Source organism: Melopsittacus undulatus, chromosome 6 (assembly GCF_012275295.1).
Source record: "Melopsittacus undulatus isolate bMelUnd1 chromosome 6, bMelUnd1.mat.Z, whole genome shotgun sequence".
Taxonomy (NCBI): Eukaryota; Metazoa; Chordata; class Aves; order Psittaciformes; family Psittaculidae; genus Melopsittacus; species Melopsittacus undulatus.
The window spans coordinates 40,740,805-40,759,588 of record NC_047532.1 but is presented as its reverse complement, the minus strand read 5'-3'; the positions used below and the strand labels follow the sequence as shown (position 1 = coordinate 40,759,588).

The following is an 18,784-nucleotide window of genomic DNA, read 5'->3' as shown; positions in this document are numbered from 1 at the left end:
GTAAAATCATATTTCTTAGCAGTAATTAGTCAACATCTCAATTAAGTTTAAACACTTCTCAAGACATTTTTCAGTACATTTATTGTCTTTTTATTATTGTGTATGTATTCTGACTGTTCAAAAAAAAAAGGAAAAAGGTCTCACAAGAGAAGCATATTTCTGAATAAACATGCCATTATTATTATTATTATTATTATTATTATTATTACTGTTGCTATTATTTGCCATTTGTGTATCTGGAAACCTGTGATTTATCTTTTGACTAGTATGGCTAGACAGTGACAGAAAGATTTACTCTTTCATATTCTTCCTTTTAGATCTTGGATGAGTTTTGCAATGTGAAGTTCTGCATAGATGCCAGTCAACCAGATGTAGGAAACTGGCTCAAATATATCAAGTTTGCTGGATGCTACAATCAGCACAACCTTGTTGCATGTCAGATAAGTGACCAGGTATGTAGTGTTCACTTTCTGGACTTATTTTTAAGGAACTTTACAGTGTCAATGTTAAAAAAATAAAGGAAAAAAGCAGCAGCAATTCACAAGAGATATTGACCCATTTGCTGTTATAGCATAAGATAAGGCACAGATGTGAGATGCAGAATGGAATAATTTTGATTATGGGGTATAGTTAATCTGAATTTTTTAGCTTTCCATACTGTTGTTCAATTAATAATTTTTTTTTTCCTGAAATTTTATTGCTGTACCTGATAAAAACTGGGGTGCTTTCTTGGGAATACAAAGCCAGTATATGCTGATTTTGAATTAGAAGCATTTTCCGGCTCCTGGTCCAGTCTAATGTAACAGTCTAGTTGGACTGTTATGTTATACCGTTGAGTTGGTCAGAAGCTGTAATGTGAAATTAATGGAAAGAGTGAAGGGGAAGACACAAAACTGATAATGCTACCAATGTAGTTGCATGTTTGGGGCTTTGGATTTGAATGCATATGTGTATGAATATTATTACACTTTCCCATACACTTCGCTGGAACTCTTAGTAGCAGGATCCTCAGTTTTTTTTCTTTTCATTTGTTATACTTAAATCCACTCTTTGTTCAGCTGAAATGTTTTTTATCCTTCTTTGTTGGAAAAAAGGCTGGGATAGGCAGAGGAAGGATGCAGTGAAGCATTTTGTTTTCAATTATGCTGATGAGTTATTAGGTGTTTCTTGAATCAAGGTTTTCTTTAGTCTGGATAATGCATGCCATTATGAAATATTTTAATGAGTGTAGTTAGGTTTAGAAAGCTCAACTCCTTTAAAATAAACTATCTAACATAGCAAAGCAACAACTGATTTTGAATTCTTGTTTCCAATCTAAAGTTTGGTACCTGCCACATAGGATTTGATTCATTTAATCAGTGTTTCATTTTCCACCACTTAATTAACTGCATCAGGTGAATGCTAAAGATTATCTTTAGCTGATTTAATAGCCTTGACAGTATTGAAATAAGAATCACAATCAGTTACAAAGCTTCAATTAGAAATCATTCTTTTCTAATCAAATTCTTTATGTATAGGAAATGAATGCGAGACAGTCTGCTATTTTCAGCACAGCATTATGTGTTTCACTCATGCGAGATAGTTGATTAAAAGTGGTTTAAAAAAACTTTCTCAGAACCAATGATAAAAGGGGATTTTTTAATTTTTGACTTTTATAGTTCAACCCTGAGCACACGTAGCACAGAATGAGGCAGCAACTGAATTGTGATTTCTTTTTTATATAGTAGTTGGTTTAGCTAAAGAAACCAGAAAAATTATTAGTAAATGCAAAATACATTTTCCAAGCTGAAACATGCTTTACCCTGAAAAAAGAAATTCTCTGAGTGCAGAGCATCTATGGAACAGTGGTATGAAAGCAAAACTATACAGATTAATTGAAACAGCAATTCCAAATATTCTATGTTTAGTAAGAGCTGGCATAGCTAGAAAAGATTAGAAGTGGAATCAAGTGCATTGGTGAAAGTAACTTATTGTCTTTGCATCAGTATTTGTGATCTGCAACTGAAAATACACGCTAAGCTGAAACATCACCATTTACCTCTGCGATGTAGATACGCACCCACATTTTGATGGTTTTAGAAGGAACGTTATGGCACTTTTAACTCTCCTTTTTTAGTGTTTACATTTCTGACATTTGGTGGTGGTGGCTGTACTGCTGCCAATGATTTCTTTCATTCACTGGAGACTTATTATTTATTTTGCACAGTATCATGCTGGTCATAATTCAATATTTTTATAGCTTATTGTTGCTGAGATTTGCAAATTAAGAATTTGTTGTCCTTCAAGTAGCATGTTGTGAGCTGAGCGCTGTCAGCAAGAGATCGTTGTTCCTATGGCCCTCTGGAAACACTGCACATTTACCCACAAAATTGTACGCGTACTCCAACATTTTATGACGAGAGCCTAAAAAGTTAATGCTAAAAATGTGCTCTCGAATCTTAAAGTGAAAAAGCCTTTCTAACAGCTCCTCCTTCTGCTTTCTTCTGGCACAAGCTCACCAGAGGTAATATAAAATATAATAGGAAGGCAAACTGGGAAATGGACATTACATGGCCAAATGTGTGCATGTACAAGGAGTGACAAATGCAAGTCAGAACTCAGTGTGCATGTGTGCCTGTGTATAGACTGCGTGGGGGTGCCTTTGGGTCACTCTGCCTCTGTAGCTCCTAGAAAGAAAGGGGGAAAAGGGGATAAAAAAATTAAATAAAATTAAAGAAATAGAGAGGGGTGGAGTGGGAAGGAGGGAAAAAAAAAACCCACTGTGAAGCCTGAGGACAAGTATAAGTGGTTGCAGTTAGAGCTGGAGGGCAGAAGTGGTGCAGCCCAGCCGGGACAGGAAAGCCCAGTTCAGCTGGAGCTGCAGCCAGTGCTGGGTGCAGGGGTGCACTCAGGTGGGGGGAACCCTGATTGGTTCTCCCTAGTTCCCCAGGAGGACGAGGTGCATCCACAAGCCCTGGTCATGCTGGGAGCATCCCTGCTGTGGGAGATGCTGCTTGCTCCTGAGGCACAGACACTCTATCAGCAGTAATTGTTCACCTCTAATTGCTTCAACTCATCTGTAAAATTCACAAGCAAACATTGGGCTGTACCTGAAAAGGTAAAAGATCCTGCCAGCGCTCTCAGCCTTACGCTGCCCACAAGCTTATGCTACTAAATTCAAGCTTGACTGACAGACAGGTATGATTCCCAGACTGCTTGAGGCAGGATTTAGATGAATCTCAGCACGATGTGTAATCTAGTCGCTCTGCTAAGCTCTACCTTCTGTATTTAACAAAAAGAGTGAAAGAAAAACATTTTTTGTTGTTTTCTCTATTAGAGTTTTTTCAGAGACATACCACCCCACCCCCTGACTCACGGTTGAGGTTAGGTTTCATCACTTAGGATCAACTTTACAAAAGGCCTGGGCTCTTCTTATGACTGTATAAATGAGCTTTGCTAAGATGAACAGCTCGATAATGGTGGGATGCAGTCAAAACATGCACACTGGATGCAACTCATGTTTCGTTTGATTGGAGGTGGAGTAGGGTTTAAAAGGTGCATTTTTTTCTTTTTTTTATTTTTTATTTCAGGCAAGATTGATCTAGGATATCTTTTTGCTGTCTTTCTATTACCTACTGTCATACTCAATCTAACCTGAACATATGTAATTTAAGATGTATCTGAATTAACAAAATTCCACAAACAGGGCATGCTATTTTTTTCCTTTCCCCAAAGAGACTACAGTGTGTGCAGAGCTGCAGAGAGTCTTGTCACTGCTACTGCCCTGGAATGCATTTTTTCAGCTCAGAGTCAGTTGGGATTCAGTACCAGTTTCTGCTAACTTGGATGGCTCCCCGCTATTATCATTAAACATCTATTAGTTCAATTTTTTAATGACTTCAGAATGATTAGCCCTGTTAGGCTTTCTGGCAGCACTGTCATCCCAGCAAAAGCATTATTTAAAAATATATATGTTACTGAAAGTACAGTTGCAAATACATCAGTGACTATAGCAATGGCATATCAGAGGCTATCCCATGTTCTGGGCTTTTTTTTCAGGCTGGGATCACGGTCACCTTGAAGCTATAAAAATATGTATTTTTTTTCTTTTAAGAAACATAGCTGGTAGCAGTTGAAGTTAAAACTCCTGAATATTGTTTTTATCTGGCTTATTGCTTGCAGAGCTCTAACAGTGATACAGCCACATAACACTGTGAAACTGCTCTGAGCTTCCAGTTCTCCCTCAACAAAGCAGCTCGTGAAGATTCCCTTTGGTTTATCCGTGGAAAACTCAAAGTGGGTCAAGATCAGTTTACTGAGGTTTTGGTTTGCTGAATGTGCTGAGATAGATTTTTTGGGGTTTGTGTGTGTGTTTTCTTTTATTTCCTTATACTCAAGTATATGCCAATGCAGTGGGAGAAAAACCAGTAGTACTACACTCTTTAACAACATGCCCGATGTCAGTGATACAAACTTACACGGGTGAACCTCCTGCTGTAAGCTTCACCAGATCTGATCACATCTTACACATTTTACAAACTTTTTTAATCTGCAGACACAGCTTCATGTTTCAGATTTTACTGCCACTGCCCCCACTCTGCGGCAGGCAGCTCTCAGGCAGAAAACAGCAGAGGCTCCTCCAGCAGCCCTGGACATACAGCCACCTGCACAAGTTGTGTATTTAAGGAATAGTTTTGAGGCTTTGTTGTCAGAGAGTGAAATTAAGGTTTTGCCTGTTGCAGGTCAGGAGGGCACACGCATGCTGAGCTCATACGGGGCCCTATTCTGCCATGATTATTTCTATGATTTATTAGTTTATTAAGCAAATAAAGCTTAATCCAACTCCCACAGAAAGTCTGTCTCCAGTGGAGCAGGGTCGCACTAGTTTAGGGCCGGTGGAACAAGGAGCTCATTGGTGGTGATTTTCCACTTAACTGCAGTTAGGGCTGAGGCTGTGGGTGAAACTCCTGCCTGATTTTTACATCTGCCTGTATTATCTGGAGCTAAATGCACTGGTGGTGTTACTGCTCTCAGTGTTGGCCTGCCCTGACATGACCTAAAATTAATTGTTTAGAATCAAAACCAGCAACTTCTTGTTGCCATTTCTGCAAAACGATAAGTTTTTTTATTGACGATCCTGTTCAATGAAAGCAGTAAGGGATGTTGTCGCTAAGGAAAAATGCCTTTTTTTTTGTGGTGAGGGCTGTCAAATCCCACTTGTGTGATTGTCAGAAAGAGTATAGAGGATTATAGTTGTCCACAGAGCCAGGACAAGACTACAACTCACTGGACAGTTTGTATGGTTCATGAATGAAGGTGGGATGTTGGAAGACAGCTGCATGGTGAAGTCAGGAGAATGGGTGGACACACAGAAGTTATAGTCTGGTGTTGGTTGCCATCAGCCCTCAAGCAGGAGATTTTGAGGGGCTGGAGCAGCTTGGCTGGATGTGACAGTCGCTCACCCAGTCCCATGGCTTTTAGGAAGGCTAAAATTCACCTGTGCAGGAAGACATGAGTATGAGTGGGGAGGTGGCCTACAGCACCTGAGATGCCGAAGAGGATGCCCTGTGGAAAGACAATCTGCTTCTCCCTCCTCGTTTTGGAGGAGCAGGTAGCACCTTTTGCCTCAGAAGGTGGCAAAATGGGGATTTCTGGTGCCATTTCAGGAGAGTGTCCTCGCTCCAGCTTGATCTGCTTTGGCAGTTCTGGGGCATTTTGGAAACGAGGAAGGAAAGGGTTTGCAGTCCTGGTGCTGAGGCACTGTGGTGCTCCCTCACCATTTCGGCAGGGTGAATGGAAGGGTCCTCCCCTCCTTGTTGGGCTCCCACCCGTGTCCCCACAGCCGCTTGCATGCAGGCACTTGCTGAGTTTTGCTTGTGGATTTTTGCTGGAGTTTTCTTTGGGCCTGGTACAGCGCTCAGAAGGACTCCTCTACATTAGCCCTTGAAAAAACTCCAGTTAGTTTCAATTTATCATTTGCCTGAGTATGGCAAAAAGAACCTGGCTCAGGTTTCATCACACAGTTCTACAGCTGCAGAAGTTGTTCTTCTAAAATTGAAGAACCGGAGCTAAAATTGAAGCTTCACCATTTGGATCTTTTTCTTTCTTCTTTTTCCCCTCAACTGCTTAATTATGGCTCGTTATGAGGTTATGCATCCGTTTGTCCTTCTCATTTTACTGGCAAGCATAAATCCTGATTTTGATCATGCTCCTTGCTTATTAGTTTTGGACATTTAATTTGTTTTTCTTTTGAGGCAAGTTCCATTCTTGCTCCAAAGCAATGTGGAGGTGAATGCCAGTTGGCAGTATGCACACCGCCTCTCTGGGCGCTTGCTTTCCAGCCCCAGCTTGGGGCATGATCCTCTCAACTGCACTGGAGCCTCCAAAGGTGTCTGGGAGATGGGGCTGGTGCGTTACTCAGGGTAAACGTACCCATGGCTTGTGGCAGAAGCTGGGAGCCTGTTGGGTGCTGGATATTGGTGCAGGAGTAGCAGTGTCACAGTGGTGGACTTCACCAGGCTTTCACTGGGGTGCGCTCCACGTTTGGGGTCTTCTGTACCTTCCCACCATTCCATGCAGGGTGGGTTCTTCACTTGGTCCTCCTGCTTGCATCAGTGGGGTGCAGGTCAAAGCCACTCAGTGCCTTCCCCTGAGGTGCTAGCTGTAGGCTTAATACATTGCCTGGAGGGTTAAAGGACAAAAAGCACCGATTCCAAGCAGCATCACTCACCTGTCTGAAAACCTGAATTTGCCAGGCAGCACTGGGGTATGTGGAATGTTTTCCAAAGCTCATGCATACACAGGAATAAAGGCTTTGGTTGAATGCAACAGAATACAGCTTCTCTTTGGGGCTGAGCATGACAGATGCTTGTGCAGCAGCTAGTGCCTTTGCTTATTCTCATCAGATGAATTGTCACTTTTTCCCCCCAAACCAGCAACTCCCCCTGGGGGCTGGAGGGCACACTGGTGGGGAGTGAAAGGAGGGTTCAGAGTGGTGCAGGTCTGGCTGGGGCACATGGGATGGCTGGGGTACTTCAGAGTGCACGGATGGCGGCAGCCAAGTGCGCAGCCCTGGGCCGAGCTCGCAGGGAGTGCGTTTTTGCTATTATTTCAATTATTACAACTTCCTGAATAGGTTGAAGGTCATTCATAATTCACGCTTCTGTCATCTTTACACATGCCAAATGCAGTCTATTAAGCATAAATAAAATTTCAAGTGCCTGACCAGGAAAAGTAAACTGGGATTCATAACAATGAAGCCTTATTCATCCATTTTAAAGTAAATTGTGTGTGTTCCTTTCTTTTCTCCCCTCCCCTTTCCCTTTACAGCTTTGCAGTTTGGGAGCTTTTATTTCTGCTCGGTAGCATAAATATATGACCTGCGGTGTAGGCAGGCACAGAGGACTGATGAGTTAGGCCTCCCCCAACTTCTCTCCACCTCAGACCCCCTGAACTTTGAAAGTGTTTCCAGATCTGGATCCGATTTTGCTCTTCCTATATAAACTGCAGTCATACACCGCTGATCCCAGGGCATGTGAAATGTGCATCTGGACTTTGCTTTTATTCCCCCCCTCCTCTGGTTGTTCCTCTACTGTGCAGCAGCTCTTCCTATGCTTCTTGAGGCAGACTGCTGTGCGTTCTCACATCGTGAGCACAGCTTAACCCAAGAAAGCCAGGTAACAAAATGGGCTTGGTTGGCTGAAGAAGTGATAGAAGAGTCAGGACTGCATCCAAGAAATCTTCAAGCTTTGCAATTGAAAAGTCTGCTTATTTTACATTAGCATTTTTAATATGAAAAAAATACTGTCTGTGGTAGAGGTTGCTGTTGTTGCAAAACAGGGGCCGTGGGGTAATTTATGAGCTTTCCCATCTGGGGGCTTGCAGGACCCCCACACTGTCTGCCCTTGATGGGCTGCTGCTACCTAAAAATTTGAGCAACATGGTTCATTTCAACAGTTAGCTTCTCACTGTTTCTCAGACTGGATAATTCCAGGAAGCTTTAGGTGGGAAGAGTGATAAAAAAGCTTTTCATGTGAAGTAGCAAGTACAGCTCTTAAAATGAAATTAGATTTACCTGCACAGTCATTTTGGTTGAAAGTTGAATATGTCTTGTTTTAGATCCACACTGGAATGCAGTCTGGTGTATAAACTGTTAGTACAGGTTGGGTTTTTTTATACATACAGAAATCTAAAAAACGATTTTCAGTAATAATGGTAAAAGTTAGTATTTTAATTATAATAATGTCAAAATACCAGAAATCTGGAAACATGTCACTTGGACATTGTTTTGAAGAGCATTAGTTCTGAGATGCAAAATAAAGAAACATCACTTAACTGAAAACATGGTGGGTTTTGGCATATTCCATCTTGCCTCCCTGCTGAGGTGCAGAGAGGCTGGCTAGGTAGTTTCTGATGGGTAACTTAATCATCTCTGGTATTTCTGAATACCAGTGCAGAGAGAGCAATTGGCTGCAGAGTTTACACCCAGGTTAGGGATTTATCTCACAGCTACAAGAAAGGTGCTGTATTGTACTGGGGTCTCCCAAAGAGGAGTGATGCCATCGTAGCGCAGTGCTTTATGAACAAGACCCTCTTTATGCCTACATATGGTCCACGTGTCCTCACTTTGTAACGAGAGTGAAAAGATCTATCAAAAGAACTTTAATGGGGAGGAAAAAATACGGAGAAAGCTTAGCTGTAGATTTTGTTTGTTTCTTGGTGTGGATGCACTGCTGACCTCAGAACAGCTGAGTTTACATGACTATGACACAGGACCTGGGAGCACTGAGGCAAGTCCTGGGCAGAGCCATCCAGGGCAGAGCAGGAGCTTTGTTGCAGTCCCTTTGAGATGGTGGAGGTCCCACCTGGCCGTGTGGTGGGCCTGATCCTGCTTCCGCCCCAGGGAGGTCTGCAGAAGTCTCTCATGTGAGTGTGCAGGGCCATACACTGTTTTTTTCCACCTCAAAACCAGCCAGCAACCAGGCTTATCTTCCACAGACTGGACCGTAGCTTCCCTTTCACATGTGTAGAGGCCATCATACTTCTGGAAGAAAAAAGCCATTTTTCAGTGCATTTATCTTGATAAATGGAAAACCAAGCATCACTTAAAGCAGATATTCACTGGATGTGGCACTGACATCAGATCTGTTTGTGGGCGTTAAAAGCTGTCTTCACTTAAATGCATTTCGGCCTTTGATCAAGTGTACATTGCCTCAGCTTCATCTCCAGCATGCCGAAGCCCACACAGCAGCCCCACGTCTTTTGGCACCAATGGTGGCATCAGTTCCAGAGGGGATTATGGTACCAGGCTTTTGCTCAGCTGCATGAAGAGACATGCATGAGACCATGTCTCTGTTGGCCCTTTGTACTCTCCAGAATACTCCATGGAGTTTGAAATCCCTTTGACAAGGGGTAAAAATGGCAAGTTCTAGCAGACCCAGCTGATGGTTCGACCAGGGCAGTATGGAAGAAGAAGGAGGTGCAGCCTGGTCAGATCTGGCTGCCTATAAACTCCTTCTCCTGGATTTTATGGGGAAAATTTGCCATAAGCAGGGGGTTGTGGCACGGGTACCTTGTACCTGATTTTTTTTTCCCCAGCATTTCTGGCTCCTGGAAAGGCATGAGCACTGCAGCACTGGGATGAGCTGGCTCTGGCAGCCTTCACTGCTGCTCCTCTGCACATCTTCTCCACAGTGTTTTGTGGGACAAGGTGAAGAACAGAAAACAAATCCAAGGAAATGCATCTTTTTAGTTATTTTTAGGCGTTTAGCTCATATCTGTTGGCAAATGCCGCTTGTGCAGAAAGAAACGATTAGGTTATACGGCCACCTCCTGGAGAACATCGGTATGTGCTCGGCTGCCGGGGCCACCCGTTGGCTGACAGTTCATGTGCGACCCACGCATCTCTAGCTACCGGTACCTACCTTCTGACACACACACACCTGTATGACTCTAAACAGTGGAGGTGATTATCTGCCTTTCTCCCAGTGCACTGAGTATTGTGAGTTAAGAGTTTGAGAGCAAAACCCTTAAAAATACATTAGTCCGAGAAAAATGCAAAAGCATAATTTTTTAGCAAAGGAAACATAGCTGTCATGTGTTTTTGTTTAACAAGGCCTGAGGAAGTTACTAATACTTATTTGAGCTGCTTCATGGAGATTTTTAGTGTTCTTCATATTTCCTGCTGAGACAGAAAGCAGCCACATGGATTTTGGGAATTTCCTTTCAGCAGAGGCTTGCGGTGCCAGTGTGTGCTTGCTCTGGGTATACGGACCGAAGGGAGTATGGCCTCTTTGCCCTCACACCACCCTGACCTGCAGCCTCCTGCTTCCTTGATGGGTCCTTCATAAAGCCCAGACTGGGGGACCAGGAGCCACCAGCCAGGGTCACCACCACCAGCTTTTGGCTGCTCACGGTGTTTCTTTATCCAGGACTGATTTTTGCTTTGATTCCTGTTCGAAGCTGAGGAATAGCCAGGCATGCTGGTTTGCCTAAGCCTCTCACCTCAAAGCTTTCTGGACTGCATAGATAGTTGTAAGGGGGGTTGGATGCCTGTGGCTTAATCAACAGTATCTTCTCAGATCTGCTTTAATACCTTTCCCCTGTGCAACCAGAGTTACATCCCTTACATAGATCACTCAGGGAAGCATTTTATGGCTGCTTTGTACATAGGTTTGATATAACTAAGCATGAAATTTGCTGGTGATATTTGCAGTCATCATACAGCTCATTTTACAGCAGACACTGTTGAAAGCAATTGTCCTTTTTATCCTCAGAACCCAAAGCTCCAGTAACTTTTGATCTGGAAGGAGCCATAGTCAAAATCAGCACCTCTCCAGCAAATGGCAGCCAGCAGCCACACCAGGACAGGGTCTGGACAAGTGGTTTTGATCCTGTGATATTCACCAGCAATGGTTTATGTCTCTTTGCCTATTGTGGTAATCACAACAAGATATATATAATAATTGCTTTGTTTTTTTTCAGATATTCTACAGAGTGGTAGCAGATATTGAACCAGGAGAGGAGCTCTTGCTGTTCATGAAGAGTGAAGATTATTCACATGAAACAATGGCTCCAGATATTCATGGTTAGCCACTTATTGTCTGATCTAATATAAAGTATCGTTGAAATTAAGCAAAAAATCAGGGAGATTTCTCCTCTGCTGGAATCCTTTTTAAATCTGGGATGGCTTCACGACAGCCCAGGAGGAGAGCTGGACCACGGGTGTATTTGTCTGTCTTCTGCCCTAGTGTTTCTCTGAAAGCTGCTCAGTGAACATAATTAGTGTAATATTATCACAGCTCCTTCAGGCCCTCTGAAGGGTGAGTCTGCTCTCAAAAGTGATGCTGACACTGGTATTGGAGGGCTTCGGGGTTTATTTTCTTTTTCACTCCATCATTCCAACCTGGTCCAACCAGGACTGTAGCTTCACTCAGTGCTGCATTTGAATGCAACTGAATGTTGCTTCACTCGATGTTGCATTTTCACAGAATCACAGAATAATTAGGGTTGGAAGGGACCTCTGAAGATCATCTACTCCAGCCTCCCTGCCAAGTCATTGTCACCTAGAGCAGGTTATACATGAATGTTTCCAGGCAGGTTTTGAATGTCTCCAGAGGGGGAGACTCCACACCTTCCCTGGGCAGCCTGTTCCAGTGCTCTGCAACCCTCAATCTAAAGAAGTTCTTCCTCATGTTGAGGTGAAACGTCTTGTATTTTAGTTTATGGCCACTGCTTCTCGTCCTGTCACTGGGCACCACTGGAAAGGGTTTGGCACCATCCTCCTAGCATCTGCCTTTGAGATAGTTATACGCATTTTCTACATGTTATTCGGGGCAGCTCCAGTTTGCACAGTTGATATTTCTTAGCATTAAGTCCCTGCAACTCCTAATGTTGTTTAGGTTTTACTTCACTTACTTGAACCTGCCTCTCAGAAACAGAGGCTGGCAGATGTTAACAGGGTAGTAGTAAGGCTTCAAGATTGAAACCTCATCAAAACCTGATCATTCTGTGTGTATTGCAAAAGGAGAACAAGACTCCGTGTCCTCATCTCTAGGCTGTGTTGCTCCTGCAGGACGTGTACAGACTCTGATTATGGGTTATTTTTTATCACTTAGCCAAACAACTGTTAATTTATCACCTTGAAAAGATAAAAATCTCAAATTGTTAATGTTGTCACTTGTGATAACATTTGAGCCATTTTTCGTCCTTGTGCTCATTTGCTACTCATCTGACTCACAGATTCTGCGTCTGAAACTCCTGAGCTCTTGCTCAGATTTGTCCCCCACCTCCAAAAAGCTTATTTTGCTCTGCTGTCCATCAGGCAGTGGGTTATACAGCCACAGTGGGGACTGGGTGTGGGATATCTACTTGATGCCTGTTAGGTTGCAGTTTATGTGAATGTGGACATTCTACAAATTCTCAGGAATTCAGAGACAGTACATAGGGTTTTTCCCAGGGCTCACATCAAGGGCTCACATTCTTACAACTGCCTGTATATTTAAAGCAGTATCTTTTGTTATCTTAAGAAGATGTTGGGGATTATTCATTAGTAACTTTGTTTAGTTATTGCTAAAGGTGTCCCCCTTTTCAAGCATAGTGTTCTCCATGCCTAGTCCCTGTGGTCAAGCAGCTAATGTATATCTTGGCACCAGAGGAAATCTTTGCAGTCACATGCAAGAATATGTCCCACAGCGCTAATTTAGAAGTAGATTGAGCCAAATTATTGCTTGTGGACAGTTGGCAACAGAGCCCTATGAGGTTTTCTCTGCAACAGCTGTCAAGCTGTAACCAGCTACCTACATTAGAGATTTCAGCGATACTCTTGTCATGGTTTAAGCCAATCCGCACAGCTCGTTCACTGACTCCCCACCCTTGCTCCCCCAACTCCCGCAGAGCTGGGAAGGAGAATCCAAAGAATGTAGCTCCCACAGGTTGAGATAAGAACGGTTTAATAACTAAGGTATAACATAAATCACTACTGCTACCACTAATAATAATAATAATGATAAAAGAAAATAACAAGTGAATAGAATACAACACCTCACCACCCGTTGACCAATAACTCACCCTACCCTGCCTGACCGAGCACCGACCGATATCTCCTCCAACCCCCAGCCCTTCCGGATAACTCCCAGTTACATCCTGGGCATGACATGCTATGGTATGGAATACCTCTTTGGCTAGCCTGGGTCAAGTTTCCTGTCTCTCCTTCCTCCTGGCCTCCCCTCCTCCCTGGCAGAGCATGAGGCTCAGAAAGTCCTAGGCCAGAGTAAACATTTGAGTAGTAACTACAAACATAGGTGCTATCAGCACCGTTCCCAGCCTGAAAGTCAAAACACAGTGCTGCACCAGCTACCAAAAAGGAGAAAAAATGACTGCTACTGCTGAACACAGGACAACTCCTCAGTGCCTTTCTGAGTTAGAGCCCCACGGCATTTATATCTGTAGGGCAGGTAACACTCCAAAGTGACACTCTAGTGAGCTCCTACACTCATTTTCAGTAAGAAGCATATGATTTATGGAATTTAAAGGAAGGTCCCCAACTTCATGTGTCTCTGGCTTACTTTGAACAGGATTGGGTGCTGCAAAAGTACTCTCAGGGAAATGAAGAGACTTCAAAACTCTATAAACACCCTTCAGGCTATTTTAGATGCTGATGTTATGTCTAAATTAGTCTCCATTCAGAAACTTGGAGACTGATGGCTTCCACTGAACATCCACCTAAGACCCTGTATCTTCCCATTTAGGACAGTATATAAAGACACTGACTTTTTTCCTAAGACAGTGTTAGGAAGCCCTATTGGATGTCACCCTGGGAATTAACAGGTAATATTGCACTGTCGTATACTGTAGAATTAAAGCATTGTTAATAAAGTGTTCTAAGGCATCCTTGTTTCTTTTGAGGTTCTTCTCTCTTTCACTGACTAGCCATTTATTTAACCACAGTGTCATCAAACTCCTGCTGGGATGGTAGTTAAAAATGACTGAAAAGTGATGAGGTCTCCCTGTGCCCAACCCCTTTGTCTTCCAGAGGAGCGCCAGTATCGCTGTGAGGACTGTGACCAGCTCTTTGAGTCCAAGGCTGAGCTTGTAGACCACCAGAAGTTCCCCTGCAGCACACCTCATTCTGCTTTCTCCATGGTGGAGGAGGACTTCCAGAAAAAGCTTGAGAATGAGAATGACCTTCAGGATGTGCATGAAATCCAGGAGTGTAAAGAGTGTGATCAAGTCTTCCCAGACTTACAAAGGTGGGAGTGGATGCTTCAAACATTATTGAATGAGGCAAATTCTGTAATGGTCTCAGTCAGATCATGCAGGGCATTCTCTAGGGCAGAACCTGATACTTTCACTTTCTATGCAAACCGAAGATGAAGATGAGTAAGACTTCTATGCCAGTTGGTGTTTTATGGCATGGAAAACAATGGAGTCTCAATAATATCAGAAATTTGGTCCTTATACTGAAGTCCTTTGTAGGGACCTTAAATTAAGAACTAGATCTTTTAATAATCAGATCTTTTGCTGGCATAAATTTGGCTTGTTGCAGTGAAATTAAAGGAGTGATGATTGTTCAGATCAATTAAGCTTATTGGTTTTAGGTAAAAATAACTTACAACATTTCCAAGTGTTGTTCACTGACATTGCAGCTTTTATCTTTGCAAATAAACTGCGCTAGTTAGAGGCATGTTCTAGTTGTGCTGAGAGAGTTGGGGTTATTCAGCCTGGAGAAGAGAAGGCTCTGGGGAGACTTTACAACAGCCTTCCAGTACCTACAAGGGATCTCTCTACAAGACCTACAAGAAAGCTGGAGAGGGACTTTTTACAAGGGCTTGTAGGGATAGGACAAGGGGAATGCCTTTAAACAGAAAGGTGGTAGATTTAGATTAGATATTAGGGTGAAATTCTTTACTGTGAGGGTGGTGAGGCACTGGTATAGGTTGCATAGAGAAGTGTTTCAAGGCCAGATTGGATGGGGCTTTGAGCAACCTGGTCTAGTGGAAGGTGTCCTGGCCCATAGTTGAGGGGTTGGAATTGGGTGGTATTTAAGGTCCCTTCCAACCTAAATAATTCTATGATATATATGTCTATATGTTAATATATATTTATAGCTGTACTGTCTTGAAACACTGGGGTTCATCTTTTATATATATATGTATATCTGCATGTTTATAAAGATAGACCCATGTGCATGTGTACCTGAAATATGCATAGAATTTAAGTAGTAGTTATGGCTTTTATATACTGAATATCTTTTACATATTTCCTGTCACTATAATTTTTTGTGCCTACTTAAAATAGTGTATTGCAGTGCAGATTACAGCAAATTTTAAAAATTACTGAAAGATATTGATAGTACACAAGAGCTTCTGCAACACATCACTCACAGATTTATATCTTAGTGGTTTTCAGGACCAGGGAAAGGTTGACCCCAGCCAACATTTGATAGTAATGCTGAGGTATCTTAATAGCAAAATCCTGGGCCAGATCTTCTACTGTGATGAGACAGTGCATTCCTTAGGAAGCTGGTTTACAGCAGCAACAGACCTGGGATATTATCTTTTGTTTTCACCCAGAGTCTGTAGCACAGCTTTCACACTCCCACAGTGACTTCTTCCCTCTCCACATTGTGTGGCACAACCAAAGTGACTATTAACTGCCTTTTTAAGGACAGCAGTGTATTTATTTGCATTGCTTAATAATGATAAGCTCCTTAAATATTGACTTGTCAATTCAGAGTATTTTGTGGGTTTGTATTTTTCATAGAAATCTTTACTAGTCCATGAGTATTGTGCTGACTGTTGGAAGTTAGCATGGATTTGTGCATGCCCAGGGTTAACCCCATTGGACAACTCCTGGATCCTTCTGGTGCTGGTTCTGCAAGATAGAGCCCTCTCTCCCAAAACACAGGTGCTTCTTAGGTCCTCTTGATGGAGTAGAGGTGGCTCAGCATCATGTGGGCTGTCTTTGGTCCATGTACTGGATGACCCAATCCTTACACTTCTGCAGAATTAATGACACTGAAATTAAAACACGATGTGTCGAATATTGCTCCCCGCATACTAGGTCAACCAGGTTGAACTGGAATTTATACAGGCACAGGGTCTTATTCTTCAGCTAATATTAAGCGATATGCAGTATGCTAATACATGTAGCTCCATGTATCTAATTTTTGATCTGAGTGATTGGTTTGGAAGGGCTGATGTAGGTAGATAAAGTCAAAAGAGTTGCAGCAGTGTGGGTGAGGCAAGGGTCTGGACTGTTGCATTTTTCCATGTTGTGAGTTATTCAGTGTTAAAGTCCTTTTCTGCCTGCAAACCAGAGGACGATATCTAACATATGGGAATCATTGAGGAAATGTAAATTTAGCTTAAAATATTAAATATTGAAGAGAAAGGGCAGAAAACAAAGAACGAGTCATCATAAATAGATGGGCAGTACTGTAAGAAAGAGTGAAAAATGAGAGAGAATGCAGTCATTCTCTGAACTCTTGAATTATTGAAAGGCTAATAACACCACAAAGACAGTTTGCAGCAAAAAAGTACCAAAGTGTGCTATATCCAGATTATATGAAACAAAAGGCCTGAATGAGACATGCTTGAGGGTGTGCGTAATTAAATGGAGAAAGAGCTGAGCAGGAAGATGGAGATCTGAGGGGCGAGGACAGCCCAGTGCTGATGGCAGATCATGTACCTATGGCAGGCATCTGTGAGCTGGTGCCAGAGCTAGGGACAAGAGTCTCTCTGGTTTTAGGAGTGAAATTGTTTACCAGTGCATGATGGAGAGTCAATTGTTCTGGAAGTATCAGGAGGAGAAGCCAGAATTATTTTTCTCCCCCAAAGGAAGAAGACTGAAAGGGGTTAGAAGTAAAGAGCATCCACAGGGTGAATGCACTTCCATTGCCTGTGGTTAAGAACGGACGTTGTTGTTAGGGCTGCGCAACCCAAACAAGACTGTAAACCCAGCAGGTTTTGTCCAGTGATTCAGCAGAGATCACTGGGAGCTTCACTTGAGGAAAGACTGATGTGCTTTGACATCCCAGGCTAAAAATCACAGTTTGCAGTGCTTTTTTTGTGAATCCACTCTTACATTATGTAGTGATGCTCAAGTAATAGTGTGAGTTAGGACTCTGTATGTGACCAAGCAATACAGGTGTTTAGAAATATATATTTTCTACAAATGAATAATAAAACAGGAATTGAGAAAATTCAGAGACAAAAATTAATTCAAAGATGAGCAGCAGAAATTACGTGGAGATTGAATACCCTATTAATAGACTGAATAAGTAACTAAGAAATGAATAACTAAACAATTGAACACAGTTAATCAAATGTGACTTTTGTTGTAGTATACCATATTTAGAGGCTTTTTATGCTCACCCTGTCCTGCTCTGTTGGAGTTTTCTCCTTATCTATTCCTGTTGTAAGAAAAATTGACTCCCGTTAAAGAAGTGGAATTATGTCAGGTGGTAGGATCCAGGGTGTGCTTATAGGGAAAGTCATAAGGTAGAAATAACTCAGACTGCAGGGAAGAATTACCAGAGTGAAATACTGAGAGGTGTATGAAATAATCTCCTTAGGGAGCAATGTCAGCATCTTCTCCTGCAGCATTTGAAAGTAGCCTGGCAAAACACGAGAGGATGTGTTATTCTGGTCGGAGTAGGACGTTCTGCATGGCTGGCGTGAACCTGGTAATTAAAGGACTTGGGTCCATCAGGATTGGGCCTTCAGGGTGCTTTTAATTATTTCTTTTTTTTGCTGTTATTATGTGTTTTGCTGTCTCCTCTTCCTATAAACCAGTGATAAACCCTCACTAAGCCCTGTTCCTGTTTCCGCAGCCTGGAGAAGCACATGCTGTCACACAGCGAGGAGAGGGAGTACAAGTGTGACCAGTGCCCCAAAGCTTTTAACTGGAAGTCCAACTTGATACGCCACCAAATGTCGCATGACAGTGGGAAGCACTACGAGTGTGAAAACTGTGCCAAGGTACAGTGAATTTGTAGGCTGCCTGGCAGTTCTTGTGCTGCTGGATGCAGGGGAACATGGAAATGGGGATGCCTGGGGCTGGGCTGCTGGGAGCTTCTGCCATGCTCCAAACAGTTTCTCAGGGGTTTACAGTTCTACTTTATAAATATGTTAATTTTCTACCCCTTTTGATTTGGAAATGGCTGTGGAGTTTGAAATGGGTGCTGATGCGGGTTGTGGAGCATCCCTGAGCTCAGGGCTTGGTGCTTTGTGAGGACTGGTGGGGTGTAAGTAGGATCACTGGGGGGCAAGAAACCTTAGGGAAATGCAGGGCGGATGGCTTTGTGCCGGCTCCTGGGGCCAGAAAGTTCAGGACACTGTTGTAGTATATCAAAATAAGAAATAGCAATGGGTACCAGCTGCACAAGATGAGTGCAACTATCTCATCTCTAGAGCCTTTCTATCACTTCCCAGCACCGGGCTTGCTGTATAGATCATTTGTATAGGATCTGGAGCTCCGTATTGCTTTTTATCAGATTCCCACAGCTTGGGCCTTTTGCATGAGGACTTCCTTGTTTTTAAGTAGATTTGCTATAATAATGGGAATTCTATATTGAGCTGACAGTTGTAAGATGCAGCCAAGCCCTGGGTGCTAGGACTATGTCATCTACAGGATTTCTTGCTGTCACATACTCAGTTGTTGCTTTGAAGTATTTCTATTGCAGTAATGCATAGAGGTTTCAAATAGCTACATTTTGACTCATTTTTTGTGAAGTCCCTGACCTCTCAAAAGCACAGCTTCTAATGGCAGGATCAAATGCAGCTGCTGCAGTGGCTGCAAAGGG

At 42.7% G+C, this 18,784-nt stretch overlaps 1 protein-coding gene across 1 annotated transcript in view; it reads left to right on the top strand.

The window, feature by feature from the left end:
* LOC101869266 (histone-lysine N-methyltransferase MECOM) overlaps nucleotides 1–18,784 on the top strand; it is a 51,067-nt gene that overhangs the window by 1,634 nt on the left and 30,649 nt on the right. The window contains exons 2-5 of the mRNA XM_031047120.2: nucleotides 318–452; nucleotides 10,963–11,065; nucleotides 14,012–14,228; nucleotides 17,813–17,960. Of these exons, the coding sequence (XP_030902980.2) occupies nucleotides 11,017–11,065; nucleotides 14,012–14,228; nucleotides 17,813–17,960 (414 nt within the window). The 5' untranslated portion in view covers nucleotides 318–452; nucleotides 10,963–11,016. The remainder of the gene's footprint in view (nucleotides 1–317; nucleotides 453–10,962; nucleotides 11,066–14,011; nucleotides 14,229–17,812; nucleotides 17,961–18,784) is intronic.